This window comes from Camponotus vicinus, unplaced genomic scaffold (genome assembly GCF_025532165.1).
Source record: "Camponotus vicinus isolate PSW18456_S1 unplaced genomic scaffold, iyCamVici1.0 SCAF_3, whole genome shotgun sequence".
Lineage (NCBI taxonomy): Eukaryota > Metazoa > Arthropoda > Insecta > Hymenoptera > Formicidae > Camponotus > Camponotus vicinus.
Window position 1 is genome coordinate 18,236,435 of NW_028141967.1, and position 27,228 is coordinate 18,263,662.

General features: G+C 32.3%; 1 protein-coding gene across 5 annotated transcripts in view; it reads left to right on the forward strand.

Moving 5' to 3' along the window:
• LOC145968063 (ADAMTS-like protein 4) overlaps nucleotides 1–27,228 on the forward strand; it is a 72,772-nt gene that overhangs the window by 5,160 nt on the left and 40,384 nt on the right. For 4 of the 5 annotated variants that reach the window (XM_083093292.1, XM_083093295.1, XM_083093296.1 and 1 more), the window contains exon 3: nucleotides 15,945–16,083. In XM_083093292.1, the coding sequence (XP_082949418.1) occupies nucleotides 15,974–16,083 (110 nt within the window). In that variant the 5' untranslated portion in view covers nucleotides 15,945–15,973. Of the gene's footprint in view, nucleotides 1–12,753; nucleotides 13,124–15,944; nucleotides 16,084–27,228 lie in introns of those variants that run through there. The other variant, XM_083093293.1, reaches the window with a different exon arrangement.

The window sequence follows — 27,228 nt, forward strand, 5'->3', positions numbered from 1 at the left end:
TAATAACAATCTGACAATTATCCTGAATTTTCTGTGTATGTATGGTCGTTTATGAATTGAATGAATATGTGTGTGTGTGTGTGTGTGTGTGTGTGCTTATTTAATTATTTTCTAAAAATTTATAGATAACATAAAATTTCAATAATATCAAAACATTGAATGACATACCTGAAGCTGAAAAATATGAGAGATTGTTCATTGTTTATATATGACTAGGATATAAAAGATTTATACAGACAATCTTCTTTGACTTTGTTTTGTCTCATAAAAAATATATCGACAGATTGCTCAATGTATATCTTTCTAAGTCGATTATTTTATATAAATCATCTTTTATCATTTTCCATAAAGCAAGATTAAAATAAAATTGAATTGGAAAATAAAAAGAGGTTAAAAATGATGTCACACATCTCTTTTTTTTAAATTCTTTTATAATTAAATTATTTTACGTGAGTCTTTTTTAAAGATTTGTTTAGGTTTTTCTTTCATTAGTGTTTCAAATTACGTATATGATTAAATATAATTATGATTAAATATAATGACTAAATATAACATCCTTTTTAATAAAAAGATTCAGATAATTTAGATTAGAGGCAGACTCTTTTTACATATAAATTTGTTCCATAAAAACATAAATCATCCTTTATCGTTTTAATATTTTTATTAATTAACAATGAGATTTTTATTAATTTAGAGAAAAATAACTTTTTATTATTCTATTTATAAAGAAATTTAACATCTTACTTGTACAATTTCTATCTATATCATACAATGTAACCGCGCCGTGAATCGATCGACCTTTCATATCTTGCTCCATTTTTCCATGAAGCTTTACAAACATTTTAATGCTATGACTTATATATGATACAACATCCGCCCCCTTGACATTTTAAACACAATATATCGGTCTCGTTGTGTCGACAGCGTCGCATTGTCAGCGTGAAAAGCTCTTTATGCGGAAATATATCTTCCACGTATACATCAGCCGAACACGTTTCTTTAAATTCGACCATGCGAATGTAAAAAATTCACTATGGGCTTGCCCTTTGTCGCGATGAATCCCATTGAGTCCCTTAGAAATATATCGAAAAAATTTGACCGTGGAAATCTAACTCTAAAGGCAGCTCATGTTGTAGGGATTGTCGTTTTCATCTATGGATAAGCTCTTGAATATATTATATTCACGTTTTATGACAAGCTGAGCCCTATTTCAAGAAAATTGATGAGTTGACAGTCGACGAGTGATGGGAATTAGATTTGTATGCTTCAGAGCATCCAAATCAGTTAAAGAACAGTCTTTAACTTTCGGTTTTCTTTTCTTCCTTTCAATAGATGTGTAGAAAAAGTGTGTGTGTGTGTTTGTGTATTTTCTACTTCACACGCACACACACACACACACACACACACATATTCTCTCAAATATATAATTAAAGATTGATTCATTAGATTGCATTGGATGTCAAGATTAGTATCAAATTTGGAGACTAATACTTTTTGTTATATACAAGGTGTCCCAGGTATCTTCCGTCCAAAAAAAAAGGCAGATTCTCTGGCCAATTTAAAAACGATTTTTCCTCAGCGAAAATGTCGCGGCACTAATAGTTTTCGAGTTATAAACGATTGAAAATAAAGGGTTTTTCGCAAACTAAGGCTTATGGGAATAAAATATTAATAAAGTCACATTCTTTAGTTAATTTTAGGTAGAGTTTACTTTAATAGAATTTTAATTTAAGGCTTAGTTAGAAAGATACATGATGACAAAAATTGGGAATATGCAAAAAATAATGATCTCCCTCGACATTTTCGCTGAGGAAAAATCGTTTTTAAATTGGCCAGAGAATCTGCCTTTTTTTTTGGACGGAAGATACCTGGGACACCCTGTATATAAAATTTAGTAAAACGCTATTTTACTTTGCAACTTTTAAATTTTAAACATTGGATTTTTTAATTACATTTTAAATTGTTAATTTTAATTCATTAAAGAATAAAGTGTCATATTTTTTGCTGTATAACTGCTGCATAACATGCAGAAATTGATATATCTCCGTTATTATATCATAAGTATGCGATATGTGCAATGAAATATCGCCGGTATACTTGCAAGGATTGCTCTGTCGATTCGTTGAAGTTAACCGCATCGTCTTATTATAGATGCGCGGGATGTACCGCAGTTCCGTGCGTTTCAATCAGCGCACTTTGATGTAGTCATCGGGTAGTTTCATGCTGTCAGAAGCAGGAAAGTAGCAAGCATCTCTCAGTAATCATTCGTAGTTGCAACCTGCATAAGCGTGCGCATTTGATGCGGCAATTACGACGCTTCTGAGAGAGCTGAAGGGCGCATTTGGCGTGTCTAATTATGTAAATCACGATCGAGTCAAATTAATTAGTTCGGCCGACTAATTGAAGGCACCCGCTGCTTGATCGATCGATCGTGGAGTCGGCGAGTTCAGAGATGCATCAATGATAAAGAATGACTCGGAATTGCCCTTGGTCGCATCGCAATCGATCACTTTCTTGATCTCGATCTTGCGGTACACCACATATAGTGCAATTTAATTAATTTATTGCGAAAAAGGTGATTTGATAACCGGTATCGTATGACTAAAATTATTGCAATAGATTATAAAATCATCGATCATTTTTTAATTCGAATGGCAAGATAGGCGTATCTGTCGCATTATGATTATATCGCACGAAATTAAATTGTTACAGGAATCTCTATTGCATAATACATGTAAAAGTATTATTATATTATAAAAATTTCTAAATTTTATATATATATATATATATATATATATATATATATATATACACACACAATAGCAAAGCTATAAAAAAATTTCTATAAAAATAAATTTTTAAAAATATAATTTCAGAAATATAATCACATTGTTCTTGAACTTACACAATATTTTTTTATTTTAAATCCTTGATTTGCACGCACTTTTTTTTCGACACGTAGTAAATGCTGAAAGAGAAGACGCGCAGGCGAAAATTGGAGTAATTTTGACCCTCGGTAAAGCGATTCCTTGAATCTCCCTCGAATCTACCGACGTAATTGCATGCATGTAGCCGTCTCCGTGTAACCCGATGCATCGCGTGGGCGATACAGCTCGATGTACCGGAACATCAGCTGGACCCGTTACTAGGTAGGAGGATGCATGGGAGGGCGGGAAAACGTATTTTCGATTTTCCAATAAATCTCAATTTGAGCGTATGCACGCATATAACCGCGTATTTCATTTACCAAAGCAATTTCATAATGACGCTTGAAAACAATGATTGCCCGGGGATTGGCTCTCTCTCTCTTTCTTTCTCTTTCGCTCTTATTCTCGCTCTCTGTGTATTGCTCTTACCAAGAGATAATGCGTATAAGTAGAGCGGCTTTAAGCCGGAGCATTACTGTTCACGATGAAATAACAGTGATTACGTTGCCCGCGGTATAAACTTGCGACGCCTATCACGATAAAATAGCGAGAAGTAAAAAGACACTGTTTAATATGCGGATATTATACATTCCAAATATAATGGATTGCAGTTATCGCAAAGATATAAAAATCAGTGTAAAGTAAATTGTTTTCAGAACTTGTCAATAATTCAGATTTGTCATTGCACTCACATTTTTTCATTATATAAGAGATATATTCTTAAAAATTATTTTCTTTTATTACAATTTAAGTATATTATATTATAATTTTATTATAATTCAAGTATAATTTTATTTTGACTTTTAATTTTTAATTGAATAATTAAGTTGCGTCTCATCTCGAGACCTTCGATAACTCGTCATGCAATAGATATCTTACTCGCATTTACGTATAAGTGGATAGTAACCGACATTCACTAAAGGATATTGATTCCTGTAATATCCGTGCATAAAGTAAGAGGAAATCAAGCATGCAAATCTTAAATGAATGTAATAAACGTAATGTGTATACTGTATATGTAAACTAATGCAATACAATTTATCAAAATAGTTTTTCCTATATAGGAAACATAACTTGTCTGACAAGACCTATGAATTAGATGGAAACTATTTGCTGTTGCTAAACTCTTCATGTTTTACTTGTTGTGTGAATTACAATAAATGTCTATTCATTTAAAATAAATCACATTTTATGCCATTGCTTATATAATATCTTATGAGACGTACACATAGAGTTTAATTTTGTGGGATTTTTATCATAAAGTGATTCATGAATTTTTATCTAATATTATTAATTACATTATGATTAATTAGAACAAATCGAAACGATCAAAAGATGTCAAAATAGTTGAAATTATCACGTACTTCTTTTAACAACTTATAAACATATTGATTCATTTTTACAATCTTAATTTATAATCCCTGTATTTAACAAACATCTTATGCTAGTGCAAGAAATACATTTTTAGCCCCTTTTAATTTTTAAACAAATTTTCATTATTCTGATGTTATAATTATTTTTGGAAGATTCAATGTAGTATTTTATGGCCAAACAAATGCAGATAAGACACGGGTCGTAACGATGCTTTTATCTATATAGCCTGTCGTGCTAATTTGTTAATGGGATATCCTGGCTGACATATTATCGAGCGATTTTTCTAATCAGTGTTTAGCGCGCTGATATGCGCTATTATTAGAAAAACCTTCAAAAGAATCACTGTTGCTTGGGTCAGTGTACGACATTATCGAGACATGCTAAAAAAATTGCTACCAAGAGTGAATGACGGCTCATATTTCAGAAAAACACACATGACCCATAACCGATTCATAAATCTATTTAACCATATTCAGTGATAACATAAATATATATTTGACGTGTAACAAATGCATATTTGTGAGACATATTGTGACATCAATCGTATTCAATTTAATTCTTAAATGTATCGTTTTGTTGGCAATAAAATAATTATCTATATGTGTGTAATACAACTTGTAGAAAGAAACATGTCTAATAAAAGTGCAAGAGAGTACTGAAAGAGAGAATAAAAATAAATAGTAATTATGAAAATAAATAATAATTTATATTTTTTATTTTATTTTTTTTTCAAAATAAAATTGATTTCTACAAATTTTTTCTTTACATTAATATTGTCTAGTATGTTCACGTCAATATATATTGATAAATCACAATGCGATATAAACGCGATATATCTCTTAGTATTAATATTAAAAGAAAAATTTTTTTCGAGCTCGTTATAACTAGATATTGACACTTTTTGTGCTTAACAAACTAATTAATTCTCTTTTTATACATGTACGATTAAAACATTAAAAAATTACAAAATGTTTTTAATCTGATAGAATTAAATTTGCTGCTTTTGTGCATAAAAACTATTTGTAATATATCTTTTTAAAAATGTCTCACTCTGATAGTTAACGAATCTATGACATTCCCTTATATTTCGAAGACATGCCATAATGTATCGTTGAAAGGCGTATTTGCAAAACGAGAGAAATGCAGTAATATAAACATCTCAAATGATAATCTACAGATGCGAGCGGTTCCATTCAACTGATCATTTACATAAAACAGATACAGTCGAATCTTTCTCATTTAAGGTTCTAACTAAACTTATAGCTAATCTTGACATTGCCAATGCATACTCGTCTCTGCGTCATCGATGCTAAATTCGCTCTACAGGATGTTGCAAATTTAAAATTTTTTTATTCACTATCTATTTACTATAATTCATTTTTACATATAAAGATAAAGTACGATAACGGTTAAGAAATGTAATAATTTTGTGCAAATCAACATTTTAGATTTTACATATTAATTTTTTTTATTTATTACTGTTTGCATTTGCGACTAAAAAAATGCATAATTTATACTTAATATATTGTAATATTTATATATTATAATATTCTCTTATGTATTCCAATAAGAATTTAAATTTGGAATATATAGAATAGCGAAATATATTGTGAACGTATTTTATTTAAATTGTTAGATGATAAAACATAATATACCAAGCAAATTTAATATTTATCGATCGAAATGGTCATACGTTAATTTCCGTATGATTTTGCAACGTTCGATGCGACGTGCAGTAGTACAGTATAATTCTTAGTGTGAGAAGAGTGCAATGCTTTGCCACAAGGTTTCGGTCGGATCGACCGCATACAACAAGTACCCATCTCAATTGGTTGATTACGGGTCCATAAATTCATTTCGAGACCAAGTTGAACATTGCGTCCAATCGCTGCAAGTTTCCCTCTCGCTTTCTCGATCGACTGCATTATGCCTCAATCCGCGCCTGCGTGTATTTTGCGAGTTGTGCGCAACCATATATGTGTAATATATATATCCGGCTAATGTTGAAATTTCAATATCGATTTATCGTCGCGCCCCGGCGCACCTTATACACTCGCGATACAATTAACAAGCGACAATTCGCCGCGCGTCAAATTTCCGGTCGTCTCTTTTGCGGGCCTTTTTTGCTCCCATTGATTAACCAGGCGGATTTGATTTGACAATACGAGGAAGTATTTAGCGCGAGATAGGTGTAAAAATTGTTATATTAATCGAGTCTATTTTTACATGAAGGTGACAAATATTTCTTTATATAGCATTAAAAAAATGAAAATTTTTTTATAAAGGTATAAACTTTTTTTAAAATAAAATAAATCTTGTATTTTATAATATCTAAATATATATAAATATCCACGAGCAAAACTTTATTTATTCAATATAATATTATAAATTTTTATATTTGTACCATAAATTGCGCGTGCTTTCGGAATATTTTTTAATACGAATGTAATTTTTTTTTTATGATGAAGCGCCATGCGCGCATTTTTGTCGGCGAGATCCAAGAAACTTGACGAACGCGTTTTACCTTCGACATGTGAGGTCTAATTCTATCTTGCTCTTTTTGGAAAGGACTTCCTGTTTCTGTGAACCAATCTGAACGATCAGTATACGTTAATCGATGCTTTCCAAATAATCGTTTGCGCAGAAAATCGCCGGCTAATGAAGATTCTCGATCCTTTTTTTCGTATTTACTCGATTTGCAGAGATTGCTGCGAAATGAACTTAATAGTATCTTTGTCAGAAAAAGGATAAAAATGTGCTCAAAATTAATTGAAAAGTATTACGTAACTAAGTAGCATTTATTTTCGATTAAATATTTGCATAATTCGATTTTCTAATTTAAAATTTGTGATGTTATATTATTAAAATTTTATAGTTTTAATAGAGATATAAAATTAATAAATATCAACATAATTTCTGTTTCTATTTTTATTTCTTTATTTTACTTTTAATTTATCGCGTAGGTATGCATGATACAATATTTTTTAAAAATTACAATTATTTTGCAGTTACGCTATACAAGTGAAAATTTTTTTTAAATGATATTTAGAATTAATTGTAAATTGTCTTGATTATTTTCTATATCATTTTTTTAAGAAATAATAGATGTATAGAAGCGGAAAATTGCTTAGAAGGACAAAATGTAATCAAATGCATATATCCAATCTTTGTTCCAATTGATTTGCCATTCGAGTGACCGGATATTTGTTCTTCGAACACACACGGCGCATTCTAGAGATTCGTTTCCTCTCGAATAAATCAAATCTCTTGGATGTTATTGCGTTTCTTCCGGTCTCCCGCATTCGAGATCTCACATTTCCTGGACTGTCTCATCCTCCTTCCGAGAATTTACTCAATGACATATACTTCTATGTAAGGATATTGAATATATGAATCCAAGTGGACAAATACGATTTATATAAGTGAAATAATTGAGAAAATTAATTTATATATATAGAAATATTTCATCATTCTTTACAAAGAAAATTAAATAATTCTTTATACATACAGAGTACATTCTCCTTTATATAATATTTTAAATCAAAAAATTTTTTCATAAATTTAAATTTTTTAAGATTAGAAATTAATCGCAACTAGTAAAGATACAGCAGTTGCGATTCTTGCACAATCTACGTAAGAATTTCTCAACATGGAATCAAGAAAGTTTTGTAATACCGTCAGAAGGACGAAAGTACTAAACGCTTCATATGGCGTCTCGATGCATTATAACGCCGTGATCTTCGATCGGATCATATGTGCAACGTGTATTATAATCTCAAGGAAGGGCTGTTAGCCGATAAATTCTTCATCTAGGTGGAACCACTTACAAAAGGGAACACCTTTTCGTGATTGCATGCTTACGGCATGTGAAATAGTGTCCAAATTACAGGTCATGGTGTATAATTCGACGAAGCGTTGAGCAGAATCGTGCATTGCCGAAAAAAAAGTAAGTTGGGCGCGATCCAGGGAACAAGAGTACCCATTTTTCTTCGTAGATACGCGAAATCACGGCTTTTTAGCAGCTTAAATCTTCCCGAGAATCGCACCGCTAATAAGATTAAGAACCGGCAATTAATCAATTAATCGCGTGATGTTTCGTTTTAAAATTGTAAAAGACGCGCGAAGAATAATATGAAAAGTCCATAATTAAAATATAATGAAGACTAGATATTTTAATAAAGAAAGAATTAAATATGTATACAAATTCTATTCGTCGATATCAATAATTAACGCTACAATGCAATAATTCATGATCAACAGTCTAAATTTAAATAATTAGACAATAATTTTCAAATTGAAACAATAATAAAGCAATGATAACGAAATCACGTTTAATATCATTCAATTTCTATTTAATAAATGTTCTTTTAGATGAACAAATTAATTATATTGTTATTATATTATTGTTGTTCCGAGCGATTAATTTAATTCTCTCAGTCGATCACAATTTAATTATTTAGATTGACTCGTGTGTAAATTATCATACTGCGTTAAAACATGATAATCAATTAACGATTAATCAGTGACTGCGTTTTAATCTCATGCGGTATTTTGTCATTACGCGACAATCTAGACGTATATATCACTTTCGAAAAATTACAATAACAAACTTGTTTGAAATATTACTGGCATAGCAAACGATCGCGATTTCTCTCAAGGAGGTTAATGGAAGTCATAAGAAGTCAGTTTTTCTCGAAGTTTCACTATATTTGCTCGTTTGAACGAGGTGGCTTTATGACGTTGTGGTTTCAATTTTCCATGTGGCGAAAGGTTCAACACCAGATATGAAAATCGAGAGTTGTTCTTGTCGACGACTTAATGATGAAAGTAAAAGTTTCTTTGCAAATATAGATGTCAATAAATCATTTCAGATTGTAATAAACGCGCTGTCCTATATAATAGATGATTCAAAATCTATCTCGAAATTACGTATGCTCCTCTTTAATTAAGTCAGTATTAATGTGCAATATAATTTACTGAAATTAAATTATACATCTCTTGGCAAACGCTTTTAAGACAGAGATTATGAACGAGATAAATAAAATTATTTCCAAACTAATCAAATATGTAATAAATTAATCAGAATTTATAAAATATAAATTATACATATTATAATGTTGTAATATAACTGAAAAGAATAATTTTTGTTAACTTAAATTATATCAAAGAGATTGATTTAACAACCTACTGTTTGTTTTGTATGTTATCACGTTATCACGTTACATCATAAATTATTGTTCATACACACGTTCAGTATGTAAATGTTGATAAAGTTTGGGATAAGAAACGGCCTATGATATAACCAGTTAAGGAGCTATTGGGCCAAACATACGGGCTGCAATCTGGGCCTACGAGGCAATGAAGCATCGTGGGACGCCTCTTGCTTGTTTTGTCATCTAAGATTTCTTCTAATCTGAACTTCTCTAATGTCATCTTAATTTCAAACTTGATTGTTACCCAGTTTATATTTCACTTAATTAAGTGTACAATTTGTATGTGTATGTATCGCTTTATAACGAAATGCGATTTTTTTCTATTTTATCTAATTATTCTTAAGCTCGATTATTCATATTTATACAACGAACATTTATAATCATTTATTATTTCAAATCCTTTCTAGTTTGTTAGAATTTTAACAAAAAGATTTAAAATATTATTATATTTTAAATTTTATAATGCACAAAGATATTATATTCCTTATCTTGAGTATACATTAATATTTTCCATAATTGTTCTAATTTGATTTTTAGGATTTGAAATTTAAGATTGGAATTTTAAAAATGATGTGAATGTATCTTTGGGAGAGAGAAAGATAATAAAAAAAGTATATTCCATATTAATTCATCAATTAAAAGCTAATGTATTAAATAAATCGCGAAAGCGTTTAGCGTCGATCAGGCAATCTATTTTCGAGGTAGAAATCTTTAACGCCGCGTGCTGCTTTATCACCGTGAAACCACAACTATGCGGCTTCGCGCGGATCACAATGCTTTATAATTAATAAATCACAGCGTGACTGAACTTTTATCGAAGGCCCCGACCACTTCGAAGGATGGTTATGGATGTCGCATTTTACAATGGCATTCAACATATAATCGCCATGACTGGTTCTTTGTTAACAGACTTGAGCGAGAGTCGATCGTTTGACGAAACGCACCCACAAATTCGACAATATGTAGTAAAATCGAAAAAAAGAAAATTATAATTTTTTTTTAAATTTTAGATGTTAGGTATACATTTATATGTTGTCACGTCCAGCGTATTTTAATATAAATATTTATATAAATTTACACAAAAAGTATTTAAATTAAAAGAAATTATATATTATTTTTTAAATTTTATACTCTTTATATTTTATAGTTTATTTCTTATTCAAATTAGTAATTTTGTTAAAGATTCCGTATTAATAAGTTGCAATATTCTATGATCTGTGACTCTAAGAATATTAAATATGCTGTAAAATGCAGTCCATTGTACGGTAAAAAAGCTCAATGCTTCAAGGGTGCAGGCTACTGGTATATCACTGGCTGGATTGTTATGTCCGACAGAAAATAAATAAATGCTTGAAGTGTTCCTCGAATTATCGTATACCGCATATTTATTTAGTGATGTTGCTCTTAAGTTGGAGAATGCAATCTGAATTCAATCATTAATTGATTGCACAGAATCACAATTGAAAAGTTTTAATTTCAATTTTTATTTATTTATTGTATTCACTTATTTTTAATTGAGATACAAATTTTTTTGTATTATATCTTAAATTTTTACATTTATCTACTTACATTTGTTATTCATTATTTCGATTTTTTCTTTTTTATACTTAAAAATTTATTACGTTATTTCTACATTATTGTTGGTACATTTGTTACATTTTTCAGACTTTAATTTATTAAAGAAGATGAAATTTATCCTTCATAAACTTGAAAGACTTTAAGACTGCGTTTGAACATTGCAAGTGAAAAAAAAGCTATGTTCAACATTCACAAGGGACGTTGATTGCTAGTGAGTTAATTACCGGACTTAATCGTCCAACGTAATTGGTTCTGCATTACATTGTATCGCACGTTATAAGACACTTCCAGTTCTCTCGGCTCCGTCGCAATTCGCCACAGTATTTTACGTGCGATCCGTCGCGCTAGTAAAAAAAGAAAAGCTCGCGAACGATTAGCGACGCGCGACTAGGAGAAAACGAAAAAGAACGGACGGAAAAACAAAGAGAAAAAGGAAACGCTGTGCTCCGGCAGTTCTCCTTGCAACGTTACACCGGGATGATAAAGGAAAAGCCACGAGTCTAATCTCGTAGGTAGAAATTTTACGGTCCCATCCGTACCACAATTACAGTTCGTTGAACCGGGAGCGAAGGGCGCGCGAGAAAGGAAAAGGGGCACGTCGGGATTTCCGTCAGTCTATTTAGCGCGCAGATAACATTTTAAACAATGCTTCCGATTATCTAGATGAGATTCACCGGTAAATGGGCGCGATAGTGAGTGATAACATAGTCAACGTGCGCCTCTGTTTTGTGTAGAAATCGTTTACGTTGCTTGTAAAAAATTTCATTTTGAATGGTCCTCTCTGTGCTATCTCCTGAGAAAGAGATACGAGATGTTGCAATATAATTGTGTCGTATCTAAAATATAAATATATCTGTACAATATAAAACAATATTTTACTTTTTAAAGGAATGCTTTTAAGATAAAATATGAGATGTATCTATGAAAAAAAAAATTATTTCATTATTTATATTATATTAATATATAACTGAAATAAAAAAATATTACACTGCAAGTGGATATTTGAAATCAATGATAATAAAATATATATAAAGTTATTATTTAATTTAAGAATTTAATTTGCTTTCAATAAAAAATGAAAAAAGAAGTTTTTTACACAAATTTATTTTCAATAAAAATGAAAAATATATAGATATTAAAATGTCATTTTTTCACAGCACAATATATAAAAAACACGATATATAAATATTTAAATATATAAATATATAAATATTATATATAAATATTATGTATAAATAATATATATAAATATTATAAATATATAAATCTATATATTTATCTAGTTCCTCTTTTCTTTAAAATAAAATAAAATAAAGTAAAAATGTCAATAAACCAGATAAGCCATCTTGTATCTGTGTACATTGTGTATGTTTATAAATAATTCAAACATTTATTACAAACTCGTGTTGCCATTTTTAAGCCAAGTATGTGCTTGGTAACGCGAGTAATCACGGGTTAATCGCCGAATTATTGCCATAAGTCTCGCGGGATGTTATGCAGCGCACGATGCGCAACCAGTGCGCGCACCAAGGGATGCGATGCGTGCGCGTCGCTTCCTCCTCCTCCTCCTCCTTTCTTCGCTCACTCGTGTGGTCCACCACCAGAGTCCCGCGGACTTATATATTTCACGGAGAGTCTCCCACTTTCGCCACTATCATTTCTGTCGCGGCGGCGCTCGTACGCGCCACACACGCCCGGCAGTCCGTCCTTCCTGGCAAGTTCACGCGGAGACCGGAAGCTGCGATCCGTTCGCGCGTACACGCGTCTTCGTGCCTCCTTAACGCGTGTCCACCCCTCGCCCCCTGTGCTCTCTCTCATTGAAATCGTCAGTGATGCGGTTTTTTTTAACGCTATAAAAGGAGAATAATTGTGCTCTTTTGAATTTCAAATCGAGATCGTACGACGTGTAGATCCTTTTGCACGCGGGGGTGCGCGAGGGTTTTATATGGGACATGTATGCCACGTGGATCCAGCCGGAAGATCCACCTGCTGCTGGCGCTATCGAGAGGGATTAGGCGAGCAGGCACGACGGTGAGTGACGAGGCAATAATATAAAGCGCTGCTCCGAAATTGAGGGGCACTATTTAACCTAATCAGGAAATTTATATGTTCATTTATATTTTGTGAAGAAAATTTAATGATATGTTTAACCAATTTTTGTGAATTTTTTGATTAATATGGAAATTGCAAGATTATAAAATATAAGCGAAAAATTTAAAGGGGCGTACAATTGATTTTTGAAGACACAAAAAATATTGTTTCTCTATAAAAATACGCTAATACGAGAATAATATTAAAAAAAACTAAATTGAATTAAAAAAAAAATGTTTATGTGTAATTATCTGATGTCGAAAAATATTAGCATTACATTAAAATATAATCTCATAAATATAACATTTTTATTCACTTTTCTTTCGCGGCAGAGCATTTTAAATTCTTTTTCTCAAGTATTTTACATATGACTTATTTATTTTGCTTCTCGATACGATCGGTACAATGCTCACGCTAATCTTATGTATGTGATCTTCGAACGTGTTCACGCGTTCAAAGATCGTCTGGCGGACAAAGAGTCAAAGACGCCAAGCACGTCGACGGAAAGACGACTCCGAGGACACGAGATGTAGGAGGAGGACTGGGACGAATTTACCGTGAATTTTTCGTAACGTAATTTATCAAAGGGCCGTATTTCTCTTCGGTTTTCTCTCTCTCTCTCTCGCATACACACACGAAACGATGTATATTCTTCGCAGCTGTTCACACAAACGAATCGCATACGCTGTCTCGCGATCAGAAAACCGCGACATAGACACCTCTTTATACCCGCCGGATAGCGACTTAATACATCAGTGCTGTAAATTATGCCTTTATGACTCTTATCTAACCAATTTTTCCGCAAGTGCTCTCTCACGTATCGCGCGTATCATGGTTTTCCCAATTAAAATAGAATAACTAAAATAGAATCGAGATTACATATTGGAAAACATTCGAGAATTATGAAAATTGTACTTGCATATTTTCGTACACAAAGAAAGATATATATAACATGGCGATAATTATATATACATATATTCAGGGCTTTTTGTTGTATTAAAAGAGAACCAAGAGAACGAGTATGAACAGTCACAAATAAATATAAGCGAGTATCAATGAAAAGGTGTAAGCTATATAATTAATTAATAATTTCATTAATATTTAATTAATAATTAATATATTATAATAACATAATTTAATAAAAAATTGTTTTATAATAAAGATAAAAGAAATTAATAATTAACGAAATTAATAATTTTTTTACTCTTATTCGCTAATATTTTCTATAATCGTTTATACTTGTTTATTTGATTTGATTGCTAATTATATTAAAATCTCTAATATTTAATATAATTGTATTAATACTGTATTATTGAATATATTTTCACTAAAGAGAGAGAGAGAGAGAGAGAGAGAGAGAGAGAGAGAGAGAGGGGGGGGGGAGGCAAAGAGGGGGAACTCTCTGAATTCCACAGCGTTACCGCACTGTGTTTGTTTACATCGCTTTGTTGTCATTCACGATGAGATTCGAGCGGCAGGTATCAGCGCGAGATATTCTGTATGTTGTCACATTTATGACACACGATCGTAAGAAGTACGTACGACTATATACTAGGAGATATGAAACGCAGTTATTTCCTATAGACAATTATCAGCTTGTGCGATTAATTAATTTCCACGATTGACAACTCAAGAGCGTACCGAGGTGACGGCTATCTATCAAAGTATGTAAGTGCGATTACATTTCGAGTAGAAATCGAAGCGACGAAAAGCATAAAAATTAAAAATTGTTTTTTTTCGGATCTTTATTTCTACTTTATAGCTTTTTTTCCGCGCAATAAATTACTTTCCGCGACAAGCAAGATTATTACAGAGGATATCTATTTAAGCAACAAAGAGATATGATATATCGATTGTTTATTGATAATACATATTTCATGAGATTTTACGTTGTAATTCTATTATGTCCCTGGTCAATGTTAAATTTGAAATTTATATTGTCTAACAGTCTTTAGAAAATATATATTTAAAATTTAATATTAATTTATATGCATGCTTGATGTTCATATATATGTACTAAGTTATTGAAGTTATTTCAAATATCGAGAATTGTATTAATTTATCTGCAGTCTTGATGTAATTTTCATATCAATTTATTTTTCTAACATAATCTAATTATAAATAATGCTTATCATGCTTATAATTTGCTGCAAAGTCATTAAATTATCAAAAGAAACTTTGCTAATTAATTTCTAATAAAATAATCGTATTATCGTATATAAGAATAAGAAAATACATAATTAGCATGTTTAATCAGTTTAGATAGCATCAATTTTAAGTCAGTTTACTATGTGTGTGTGTGTCGTTTTTTCTATTTATAATGTTTTAAACGATTATGATATTATATTGTCTATAAAAAAAAAACACGTATATTTAATATTTTTATTCTAATCTTTTTATTCATTAACGTCTACATATATTTACGACATGTGTTGAAATAATTACTGGATCATTGACGTTCTGAGCCATTAGTGTTTTCAAGCAAGTCGTAAAACTTTAAGTGGAACTCGAAGCGAATCTAATAAGCGCCAGTTCGGCGACGGATGGCGCATTAAAGTTTGGTCGCGGCGTTTGGGCGAGAAAAAAAACGGGAAGCTTAATCTTCTGAAAGTTAAGGCGATCGGTCTGCTCAAACGACGCCTCCTGTCCCTTACGCATTGCCCTTCGCCGCCGTCGCGGCCATCGTGATTTGTTGCGCCCTTTCTTACGCTCTCTATATCATTCGTCTGATAATGAACTTTGCCCTTCTTCTTTTACGCAGAATGGCCTGAGCCTCGGAACAAATCTTCCATGGACCGTCCACGAAAATCGGAGGATGATTCGTTGCTGTCGTGCATCTTTCCAGGATTTTCGCATCGACGATGCTGCCGGCGATCAGCTGTGATCAGGATGGATCTGGGGTAAGTAGTGCCATTATTCCAGTATTAGAATATGTATTCTAAGCACGTTAGTAAGATACCTTCACAAATATGCGGATAAAAGTGCTATAAAATACATATATTTAACGCAAAACGAAAACAATAAAATCGCAAGCAAAATAGATTGAAAATAGAACGATATAGTATAACCATTCAGTTATCTGAATATACAATTTGAAGATATAATACATGAATTGATTTAAATTTTAATTGGCATGAATTTATTGTTCTTTAACTCGATCATATAAAAATTAAAAAATGCAAGAAAAAAAATATCAAAGAAAAAAAATATAAATATTAAAAATATTCTTAACATAATAATGAGAAAAATTTAAGATTTCGTTTTTTCCGTTTTAAAGTCTTGTTTTACACTTTTAAACTTTTTGAAAACAAAACTGGATATTTAAATTATTCAAGATATTCGCGTTGAACATATGTTGGAGCCAGACATCTTGTGTGGCATCGAGCTTCATCTTCGAATAACACGCAGGCTTGAGATGTAACTCGAAAATGCGCTTTCTACGTGCAAAATATGAAGCGCATTCGTGGTAGATACATCGAGAGTAATTCGCTGCACGCGAGTGAGTTACGATATAATTAGGCGCCGGTATGCAAAACGGGAGATACTCGATAAAACACTGATGAATTTATAAGTGTCGTTGTGAAGGAAGCGATTAAAACGAGACGTTTATAGCATCTCGTATTTCTTAATTTCTTTTTAAATATATGATAGAATACATATTCTCAATTTCTCTATACACACATTGTTAAAATAAATTTATATGATGATTAACACAAAACAGTGTAGAATCTTGAAAAAATAATATGAGAAAAAGATATGATTTAAAAAAAAATTATAAAAATAAAATAGATGATGTAAAGATATTCTAAAAATTTTTTAAAATTTATTCTTTTGAGAATTCAAAAGAGAATGATTTATTCTTATATTATAAAAAAATAATTTTTTAATAATTTTGTTTTCTTTAAATTGACAAGTTCTTATTAAGCTGTGAAGCTAGAATCGTTTAAAGACAAATTTGCATAATATGATCCGCATAATATCCACGTAATCATGGCGTGCAATTCGAGAACCGCGATCAATCTTGCACGGAAGGGAAATTCAAGATGAAATAAATAAGAGAGCATCTATTAGTAAAAGACAATCTTTCGATAACTCATCTTAATGAGAGAATATCTCTTTTTTTCCCTCGTCATTCTGCGCCGCGAGTACGTCGGGTTTATTTTAATACGCGGGTATCTTATAATAATTGTCTTGATGTGTGTATATTACACCCGCAAAACGGGACATCAATCGTCGTACTCGTTACTTTCGATGCTTCGGGCAGAGGGGCCCTTGTTATTCGCGATATTCCGTCTCCTTTTTTATTCCGTGCGTATGCCAATGTCGGTGCATAATTACCGGTTTTCGATCAGGCAAGTGCATCACCGCGTTTCCGCGTCTCTCGAAAAAACGCGCAGCTCTGTTTCTCCCGGTCGCGTCCTGTCTCTCATTCGATTTTTTTCTCCCGAGACGTGCTCTCGCATGAAATCCGTTTCTTATGCCCTCATTTTATTCTGACGTTATCATCTAATTGAAAACTTTATATAAGAAAAAATTATAGAATTTAAAAAAATAAAAGTTCTCGAATTGTAAGTAAAACTTGTCATTTTTTTAGAATAATATTTATTTACTTGGAAAAATTACAAAATATTTATTACATAAAAGATAACTTATATTAAATCTATAGTTATAAATATAATTAAAATACGCGTGTAGACTATATAATTTTTATTATAGTCAAACCACGTGATACACAATTTAAAAATCGATATGTGTCAGTTTGTTTGAAGAATATTGTTTAGCACTTTTTTCTACAATTATTCTTTTTATCAAATCATAAAATTATTTTTTTAATTTTTTTATATGAATAAATTAATCATTTTAGAATTGTTAAAATTTATTATTTCTTGACGCAGACTATTTTCAGAAATGGAAAATAAATCAGAAATGAAAGAATATGAATCTCTGAGAAATTCTCCGCTTCTTTATGTGGAATTTCTTTGCAGTACGAAATAAATGCTAATTATTCCTGTTTTAATTACAGTGGAATAACTATAGCGCATAAAAATTTTCGCAGCGGGGTTATTAAATTTCAGCTTTAACAGTGAAAACGGACACAAAGCATAGAAATGCGAAAAATTAGCCATGCCATATTGCGGTTATCTGCTATCTCGTGCAAGTATTACCGAGATAAAAGCGCTTGGTTTTTCTATCAGAGATTACGTGTATAATGTTTTATAATATACATAATGCACAGAGTTAATCATAAAAATAATATAATTTCCGTTTTCACTTTTACGAATATCGAAATCACTTATAATTTCAGAATTTAACACATAATAATATGTAAACATATCTTTATTTTACCAAATATTTTTGTATTTAAATAAAATAAAGATATGTTTGTACATTATTATGTTTACAAACAATCGATGATTATAATTGATAAATGATAATAATTATATATTATTATTTATCAATTATAATCTTCGAATCTTTATAAATCACTATAACATACATGAGTCAGTTATTACATAAACGACAATATTCATATAAAAATAAAATAATTTATATATGAATCCATTTCTGGAGATGATCCGAAACTGCGGGAGGTTAAATCTTTCGGTTATCTCGAATATGTTTTTATAACGCTGCAACGAATAAAATCATTCAGCGTGATTCAAGAGCTCGTCGACGTTGACGCCCGTGAAAATGTAATAACTCGTGCATCACTCTATAACGTTAATCCCTTCAAGAGGATGAATCTTCTTGGGAAAAAGATCGATGTGAACAATAAGGAAACTGTAGCATGCCCCTATAATAATTATATCCAGTCTATCAACGCGCGCACGATTACTTCGCACGAATACAGCTTTCCTTCCGTGGATTACATACGGTATGTACCGTGTACATACGATATATAATCGCGCTAATCGTTTACCGCAATATCCAGAGCATTCCAGAATCTACATACTTTCCTCATTTACTTATTTTCGAAAAAAACTAAGAGATCCAGAATGACAGATAATTGAATGTACACAATTTTAGCGAATCATACTTTAACGATATGAGTAATTAAAAAAATTTTATTCCGCGGCTAATATCAAACGAATTTTAATTTAATAAAATTTTAATTTGCGATTTAATCAGCAAGATATTTAAATTACGAGATTTCTCTTTATCTTGGCAATTTGGTCGAAACATTTTGTACACGACAAAAATTCGATATCTCTACAAAACCTGACTGATAAAAAATTTTGTACATGAAAAATATTTCTGCAATGCTCTGTACATATTTATATATTGCATATGTAGCATACTCGGCGCAAAAATATTTACTATTGGTGATAGTTTTTTTTCCAATGTTATTATATTAATAGAAAAGAAAAAAGATTAAACCATATATATAAGTTTTTAAAATATAAATGCTATATAAATACATATAAATAATACATGTAATTATATAAGTAATTTCTTATAAAAATCGTATTTATCATATTAATCTTCGTTATACTATATTCGTAAAAAAATTTATTCATACAAATTTGTAAATAAAATTTCTAAATATATTTAAAAATAAATTCAGTTAGTTGACCTGTGTTTGTGACTAAAACAATTATATATTTCGATAAATCGATTTGTGATTTTTTTTTCAATATTTTTTCGAACGACTTGCAAATTCCAACATGTATAATCCAATCGCAGAGGTAAACATGAATGTGTATAAAAAAATGCATACACAACAATTCTCTATACATATGCTTCATATCGCGTATCAGGTCGGACGAACGATAACCTGAAACCTGAAACGAACGAGGATGGATGGCAAGTCGCAAGGTGCGAATTTAAAACCAAGATAGAGAACGCGATGCGATTAATATCGATTATTTACGATGCATTGCACTCGCATGTAGAAGCGAGAAGGGGCTTAATCGCGCGGCGACGACAACCGGACGAACGGATACGTAAACGTCACGTGTGCGGCGTTTTACGTCCATTAGCCGCGCCTCGAAAACGAACGTGTCAGAAATCTGAAGGGCAGCCGGCGCGCCACGTCGCGATGTGCGAACGTCTTTTGATCTTTGCCGCCGTACGCGCGAAATACGCGTAGACACCGCGTTTCCACGTCGCGCATCCCGCCGAGATGCACTCGTATGCGATCGGATCACGTTAGCGTTTTGCGCCGTGCATTTCTTAATCCGTCAGTACTCTAATGGCAAAAGACCCTCGTGATGAGAATCTGATGAAGCTGCCACTTTTAATGAACAAATAATCATATGAAATATCATATATTATAAATGCGAATAAGTTTTAAAAGAATTAGTACCAAAATGTAAAAAATTAATACTAAAATGTAGGTGAAAGCGTCCTTGTGCATTTGAAGGAATTGCAAATAACTTTATTTAAATACTCTAAATACATATTTCATGACTTTCGGAATATGAAATATTCTAAGATAATTTTATAAAACAATAAATCATAAAACTAAAAAATATGTGACCATTTTTACAATTTTTATTTTTTCTACAAAATTATATATTTATTTTAATTATTTTAATTATATATTTATAATTATTTAATTTATTTTAGTTATATATTTACACATTAATTATATATTTTATTTTTTTATAAAATAATTATTTAATAATATATAAAGTGTAAGCTATTAAATTTAATATGTAACATATTTAAACATAATATAACAGCTTTATTCCAATTAAGATATAGACATATTATTTTGCAGTGGAAAGAATTAATTAATTTATTTTATAATAATAAGATAGAAATGTATCGCATGCACACGTAATTTGTTCAATCATCTATCATTAAACCGACAAACGATGAAGCTCATCATTAAAATCTTTGTCACAGGTTTATGCGTGCATTTATCAGTGGCGACGTAGATTTAAAACAAAATTACGTGTTTTCCACGCGCGCAATTAATAATTCTCGATGGCGGCCGATTAATATCATTAGACGGTTTAATAGAGCGTTGTATCTTTGCGACTCTTAAAGAACTCTTTAATGATGCTCGAGGCAGACTCGCCGCGAATTGTAAATTGAGCGTTTCTATTTCGCGTGAACGCGCATCTCGATCAATTTATTTCGAAGCAATATTGAAAGACTCTTGCAAAAGAGAAAGAGAGAACATCCTATCGGGACTAAAGATAGAAACACCGCAATGAAGTCGTCTCGCGATTATATACTAATACAAGAAATACTATTCATAAATCGAACGGGCCTAAAGGCTGTTCATGGCACCTCTCGACGTGTAATCATCTTGTAATTTTCATCCGAGAATTTTTTTCGCGGCCGTGCACTTATGAACATCGACATTGCGTGATTTTGTCGTTTTATCAAGGCTGAGATACATGGAACGAAATTGCGTTGGCGAAAATTATTTATTGTAATCGTCTAGGTAGTAATTGTATATAATTAATTCCCCCTAACAATCGTTTCGAAAATTATAAGTCACAATTTACTTTTAAAAATGTAAAGTTTATGAATATAAAATTTGTATGTTTTAAAATAATGTATGAAAGATGAAGAATAAAAATAAAAATAAAAGAAAATATTCTTTTAAAGTAAGAACACATATTTATGAAAAATATATTTTTGAAAAATAATTATCAAATAAATAAATCTCACGCGATTGCATTTTAGCTGTCTTTCGTATAATAAAACGGTTATCTTCCACTCGCGAATAACATTAATCTCCCAAGAGTGAACTTCGCGTTGAAGTCATGGGCGGGTTACAGCTATTGTCAAGTGCATATTTCTCCGTCATGGGATCGTGCATGCATGCATGAGTCGCTGTGCGCTTTGTCGGTTCGAGGATGTCGAGACGCCGACTCGGACCTCTCACGAATTCGTTATCGAGGACTTGGTAAGTCGATTTCCATGTCGTTATCTGGGTCTATTAAATACAATCGTACATGATACTGACCGTTAATATGCTGCATAATTTTTCTCAATCTTGTGTTCACATTTTTCAAGAAAAAAAAATATCTTTATTTACAACATTTTTACTTTCAATCGTAATATTTATGCAACAAAGTGAATTTTAAAAGTATAATTTTAAATATTAAAGATTTATGTTTTTTATTTTAATGAAACATTAATTAAAATACTAATAATTCCATTACATTAATTGATAAAAAATTAACATTATCAACAGAATATGTAGAGTTAGATGAAATTTATACAGCGATGTGTTGCTTCTGTTATTACATTCCCACGTTGCGTTCCCGGAAAGGAGTGCGGCGAGTAATGCACATTGCACATCGTGCGCCGGGCATCTGTAAACGGGATGCACTCGCGTTGCACCCGTGCTCCTTGTTTCTCGCGACCGACGTGCCGAACAGGTGGTTGCGATGCAAACTGAGGGAATTTGAAATACGGTCGACCCTGTAGCGGCTAGGAAATTGCGCGAGGCACGACTACTCCCAGTCGATTCCGTTTCGCCATTAGAGGCGAAACTCGTTGCAATCCGTCGTAGAATTCGAGTGAAATGATTTTTGCCGCGAATAAATCATTTGCGAACAGCTGTTGTGTTATAAAGCACGCTTATAAATTTCGTTACATGATACATATAATATTTCACTTGTAAGAGATTTATAGTACTCGTCAGCCTTACCGATTTTACCTTATTGCCAACGTTATCGAATTGAAATTACACTATATTATTTTTAATCAATATATCATAATATGGCCGATTTTGACTTATCTGAAATTTTATAAAATTTTTAACAAATGAGTGATCCAAGACGATATTATTAAACTTTTTTATTGTGAATGAGATAAAATTGTCAAGCAAAACGATTATAAAAAAAAGAGAACGTTATACGAGGGGATAGTAAAAGATAATGGATGTGTGGTGGGATTCCACTGAAGACTTGTATTTATATTACAAGCGTAAAGCGAACAGATTTATCTGTGTGCGTTCGCTTCCGGTGATCGATAATTTTCTAAGCTCCTCTTAAATAATCCGCGCCTACCCGTCTATTTCTCGCGGCTATTTGTGGCTACAGCGATGTAACGCGTGTTGCTGCAAGCGAGTCATTGACTTTCGTTTACGTTAAAGCAGTCCCGCTGACAGAAGTTTGACGGTGCGCGTGAAAATGATTCTTTTTTTCTCGGCAATTGTGTGCAGTTTAGGTATCGCCCGTTTAACATACACTAATGCACACGTCAGATTTTTGTGTCTCGAGAAGATCCACACCCCATTACCAGCATTGTGCTTGCACATTGACCAGTCATCATTCAAGTGCACTAAATGCAATATCGAGTTGCGACGCCGATCGTGACGACGACTCGATGACGCTCATTCACGTCATTGCGCGTATCTTAGCAGAGATGCGTATCTTGACAAATGCATTGTCTACAATTGCATTTGTCATAGAGTGCGTTGAACTCTGGATGCCGTCGATTATATTGAGTTCTCTTTCAGAACTGATATTTTAATTCTTAATATATTTTCAAAATTTAAATAAAATCCTTTCGAATTATGTTAAGAAAATTTGTTTTTAATCAAGAATGAGATAATTTTATCAATTATCTATTTTTCTTAGCATAAATATATGTCAGAGAAAAGAAATATCTATTATCCATAAATATATGTCAGAGAAAAGAAATATCTTTATCCTTAATAATATAATATTTTTCATCCCTAAATATAAAATATTTTGAGCGCATTGTTAATATTGACAAGCATAAGAGTACCTAGAATGAAATGAAAGGAATATAAACTTTATCGCTTGATATAAAACGGGAATAAGTACGAATTTCATTGGAGAATAAAAACAATGCTTTTAATATTAATTAAAAAACACCGGACGCGCATGAAACTGCGAAGGGAATCGATCGAGATGAAATTAATTTTATTGGAAGAACTTGAAATTGCGAGTTTCCCATCACGGAATTTCTAGTGGTGCGCGTCAAACGAATCTCGGGGGAATTGTGGTGACCACTCGGAAATTCCATCTAACGCGGCCAACGAATCGCGGTGCTGGGTTGCATCTCGCCGACCGACTGCATGTTTAATGCCGCGATGCATCCCCGCGGTGCTCTCTTAGTTCGCTATCAATTCAGATCCCGAACGATCCTCCCACTGTTTCTCTCTACGCTTTTGTCGGCGTCGATCGCGATCTTTCTCGTCGCATAGATCCTATTGTCGCCTATTGTCGCGCAAAGGAACGCGTTCATTCGGCATGCGACTGTCGAGATTCGCGAGTTACATGCGAACGTTGATCGAATACGCATCGCGCGCGTTCCCTCTGTCAAGGTCTTCAAGAATAGAGAAAACTCTTATTTTTACGATAAAGAGGAGGAAAAATTATCCAAGACAAAGATATGCAAGATTTTGCGTTTCTCTTTTAAGGTACAAAAATTTTATGAACGATCCCTTTTCCTTTCAAAAAATACTTTGTTAAAATACAGCGTGTTTCTTAATAAGGGCGAAAAATTTTAGGAGATGATTCTTTGTCGAAAATTAAGGGGGGTTTTTCATATAAACATATACTCCTACATCCCCTCCTGTGGAGTTACTCCTCCAAAAATGAAGATAAAAATTAGCTTTTTATTTTTTTCTCAAATTGAGAACAAGTTAAAGAAATGAAATTAGGTGGATATTTTCTACTAGTAAAAAGGTTATTTATTAATATTTTTTTCAGCCCTGTTGTTATAAGGGGATGAAACTGGTCTTCAAGAATAGAGAAAACTCTTATTTTTGCAATAAAGAGGAGGAAAAATTATCCAAAGATATACAAGATTTTGCGTTTTTCTTTTAAGATATAAAAATTTTATGAACGATAAAGAATCCCTTTTTTTTCAAAAAATACTTTATTAAAATATTAATTCTTTATCTGCAAATGTTCATTTCATGCGTTAATTGAATCACAATTAAATGAAAAATAAATATAGATTTGTAGAATTTCTGGAGTATTGAAACACTAGGATCCCTAGCGTAGCGTAGAGAATATAAAGAGGTTTAAGTTCTATGAAAAACAAACAAATTACCGACGAGAAGTTGCAATGCGTATCTCCAAATAAACGCAAACTCGCGTCTCTCCGAGAAACGGGAGCTCTAAATTGCTCAGTGCCGGGTTCGCGGCGCGCGTGCAAACGAGTTTAGAGACCTCCGTGCATTATCAACGGGTCAAGAGCATCAATTTACCACTTTGAGCGATGCGTTTACACTGCGTTAACACAGTGTTTGCTCCGTCCGCCCGTTGCGTAGAGGAGGCGTTAACGGCTTTACTTAAGGCGCGGAATCACGAGTAGGAGGCTCGAGTTGGCAGGGTACTCCGACTTTCTTTCGACGCTTCGTCGGCTGAAACAGATTTGAGAGAATCTGCTCGCGTCGGACTAATCGCATCGGCGACGACAAGACTCCCATCAACCGCCGGATATTGACGGGGAGGCTGCCGTCGCGCCGGTTCTCGCTTTTTGCCGCCGTTATTTATAGCGGATTTACATAGCCTCTCCTCAAACTCGTCACGAACTTTTATCGCGGAGCCTGTAATTTACAGCGCGCGCGCGATCGACGAGCAGGCCCGTTTTAGCTTTAATACCTTCCCCGTCCCGCTATCTTCGATGGCAATCCCGATTGAACTCGAGACGACCGGTAGCAGCATGAGAGATCAATTTTAATTCAATTTAAAAATTATTATTAATGGCCTCGTCAATGAGGTGCCGCTTTTCATGGCAAATTTTTGCATTTCTAATAACGTTATTATATTTGAAATTCATAGAGATTTTATTAAATTAAGTTAATAACGGTTAAGAAGAAGCATATTAAGAAGTCAATCGAGAATTGAGTTTAGTTTAAAAGTTAGCTTTTTATTAACTGCTTCAGTTAATATTGCAATTAAACAATAATTAAATAATTTACAGAGTAGTTGTAAAATAGCTTAAAATATATCGTACATGTATTAAAATGTATTATAATATTTATTTAATAAATATATAAGATATTTTTTATTTAATATATATGTACATGTATATTTTTTATTTTTTTATAATAAATTTTCAACATGCGAAAAACTGTTTCAATTTAAAATGGACGTTTAATTATTCTTATTTAAAAACTATTTAATTTATTAAATATAGTGCAAATCTCATATTGGATTTTTTAAAAAATTTTTGTTGCACTAGCCAAGCATCGGCGACCTCATTAACATAAAATGTCATATATAATATTGTAATCGTGATGAGCAGCCACGTCGCGTCGCGCACGTGTACTGGCGGCATTGCACTCGAGCGTGCAGCGATAACGCCGTTTCCTCACTTACTCCGATGTGACGGCGACAAGTGTAAATCGTGTAAACCTCGCGTAACATTTATAAACTTCTCCCTCGGCTGCACGCATACAACGCGGTTATTGTACGACATCGGGGCGAGCGGCTCGGGGACGCCGGCGTCGTAAGATAATTTCGAAAAAAATAGGTTACACGGCTCTTATCTGCCCCGACGGACTTTATGACGGCCCGACGAACTCGACGAACGGCGTCGCCGACTTTGTTGTCGCGCCAGAGTCGGATCTAACATGCAAAGTTGTCGGAAAAGTCGTGATCCTGATAAGCATTCCTTTAAAGTTAGTTCAGAAATGAAAGTCTAATATTTTGCAACGAAAACTGTCAGACAGTCGAAATTTTTATATAGTTTTTTGCTGATTTATTTATTGCTATTGAAAATATATTTGTTGTGTTGATAAATAGGAATTTGATAGCACTAGTAATCGCATCGGTTCAGAATATGAATGCGAATAAGTTATAAATAAAATTAATTAAATGTAAAAATATAAATTATTTTTATTATATAAATTCATTTCATTATATAAATTATAACTATAAAATAAATTAAAAGTAAAAAATATTTTTTAAATCTTGATTTCAACTGTGATAAATATTTCATATCAGAGTCAATATTGTACGCGTATAAAAATATAAATAATAATAATAAATACATACTATACGAAAGAAAATGAAATAATTTATAATTATATAAAATATGTGAGTACAAAATGATAGAAAAACTTGAGCGCATGTTTGATAACGTTCGGGGAA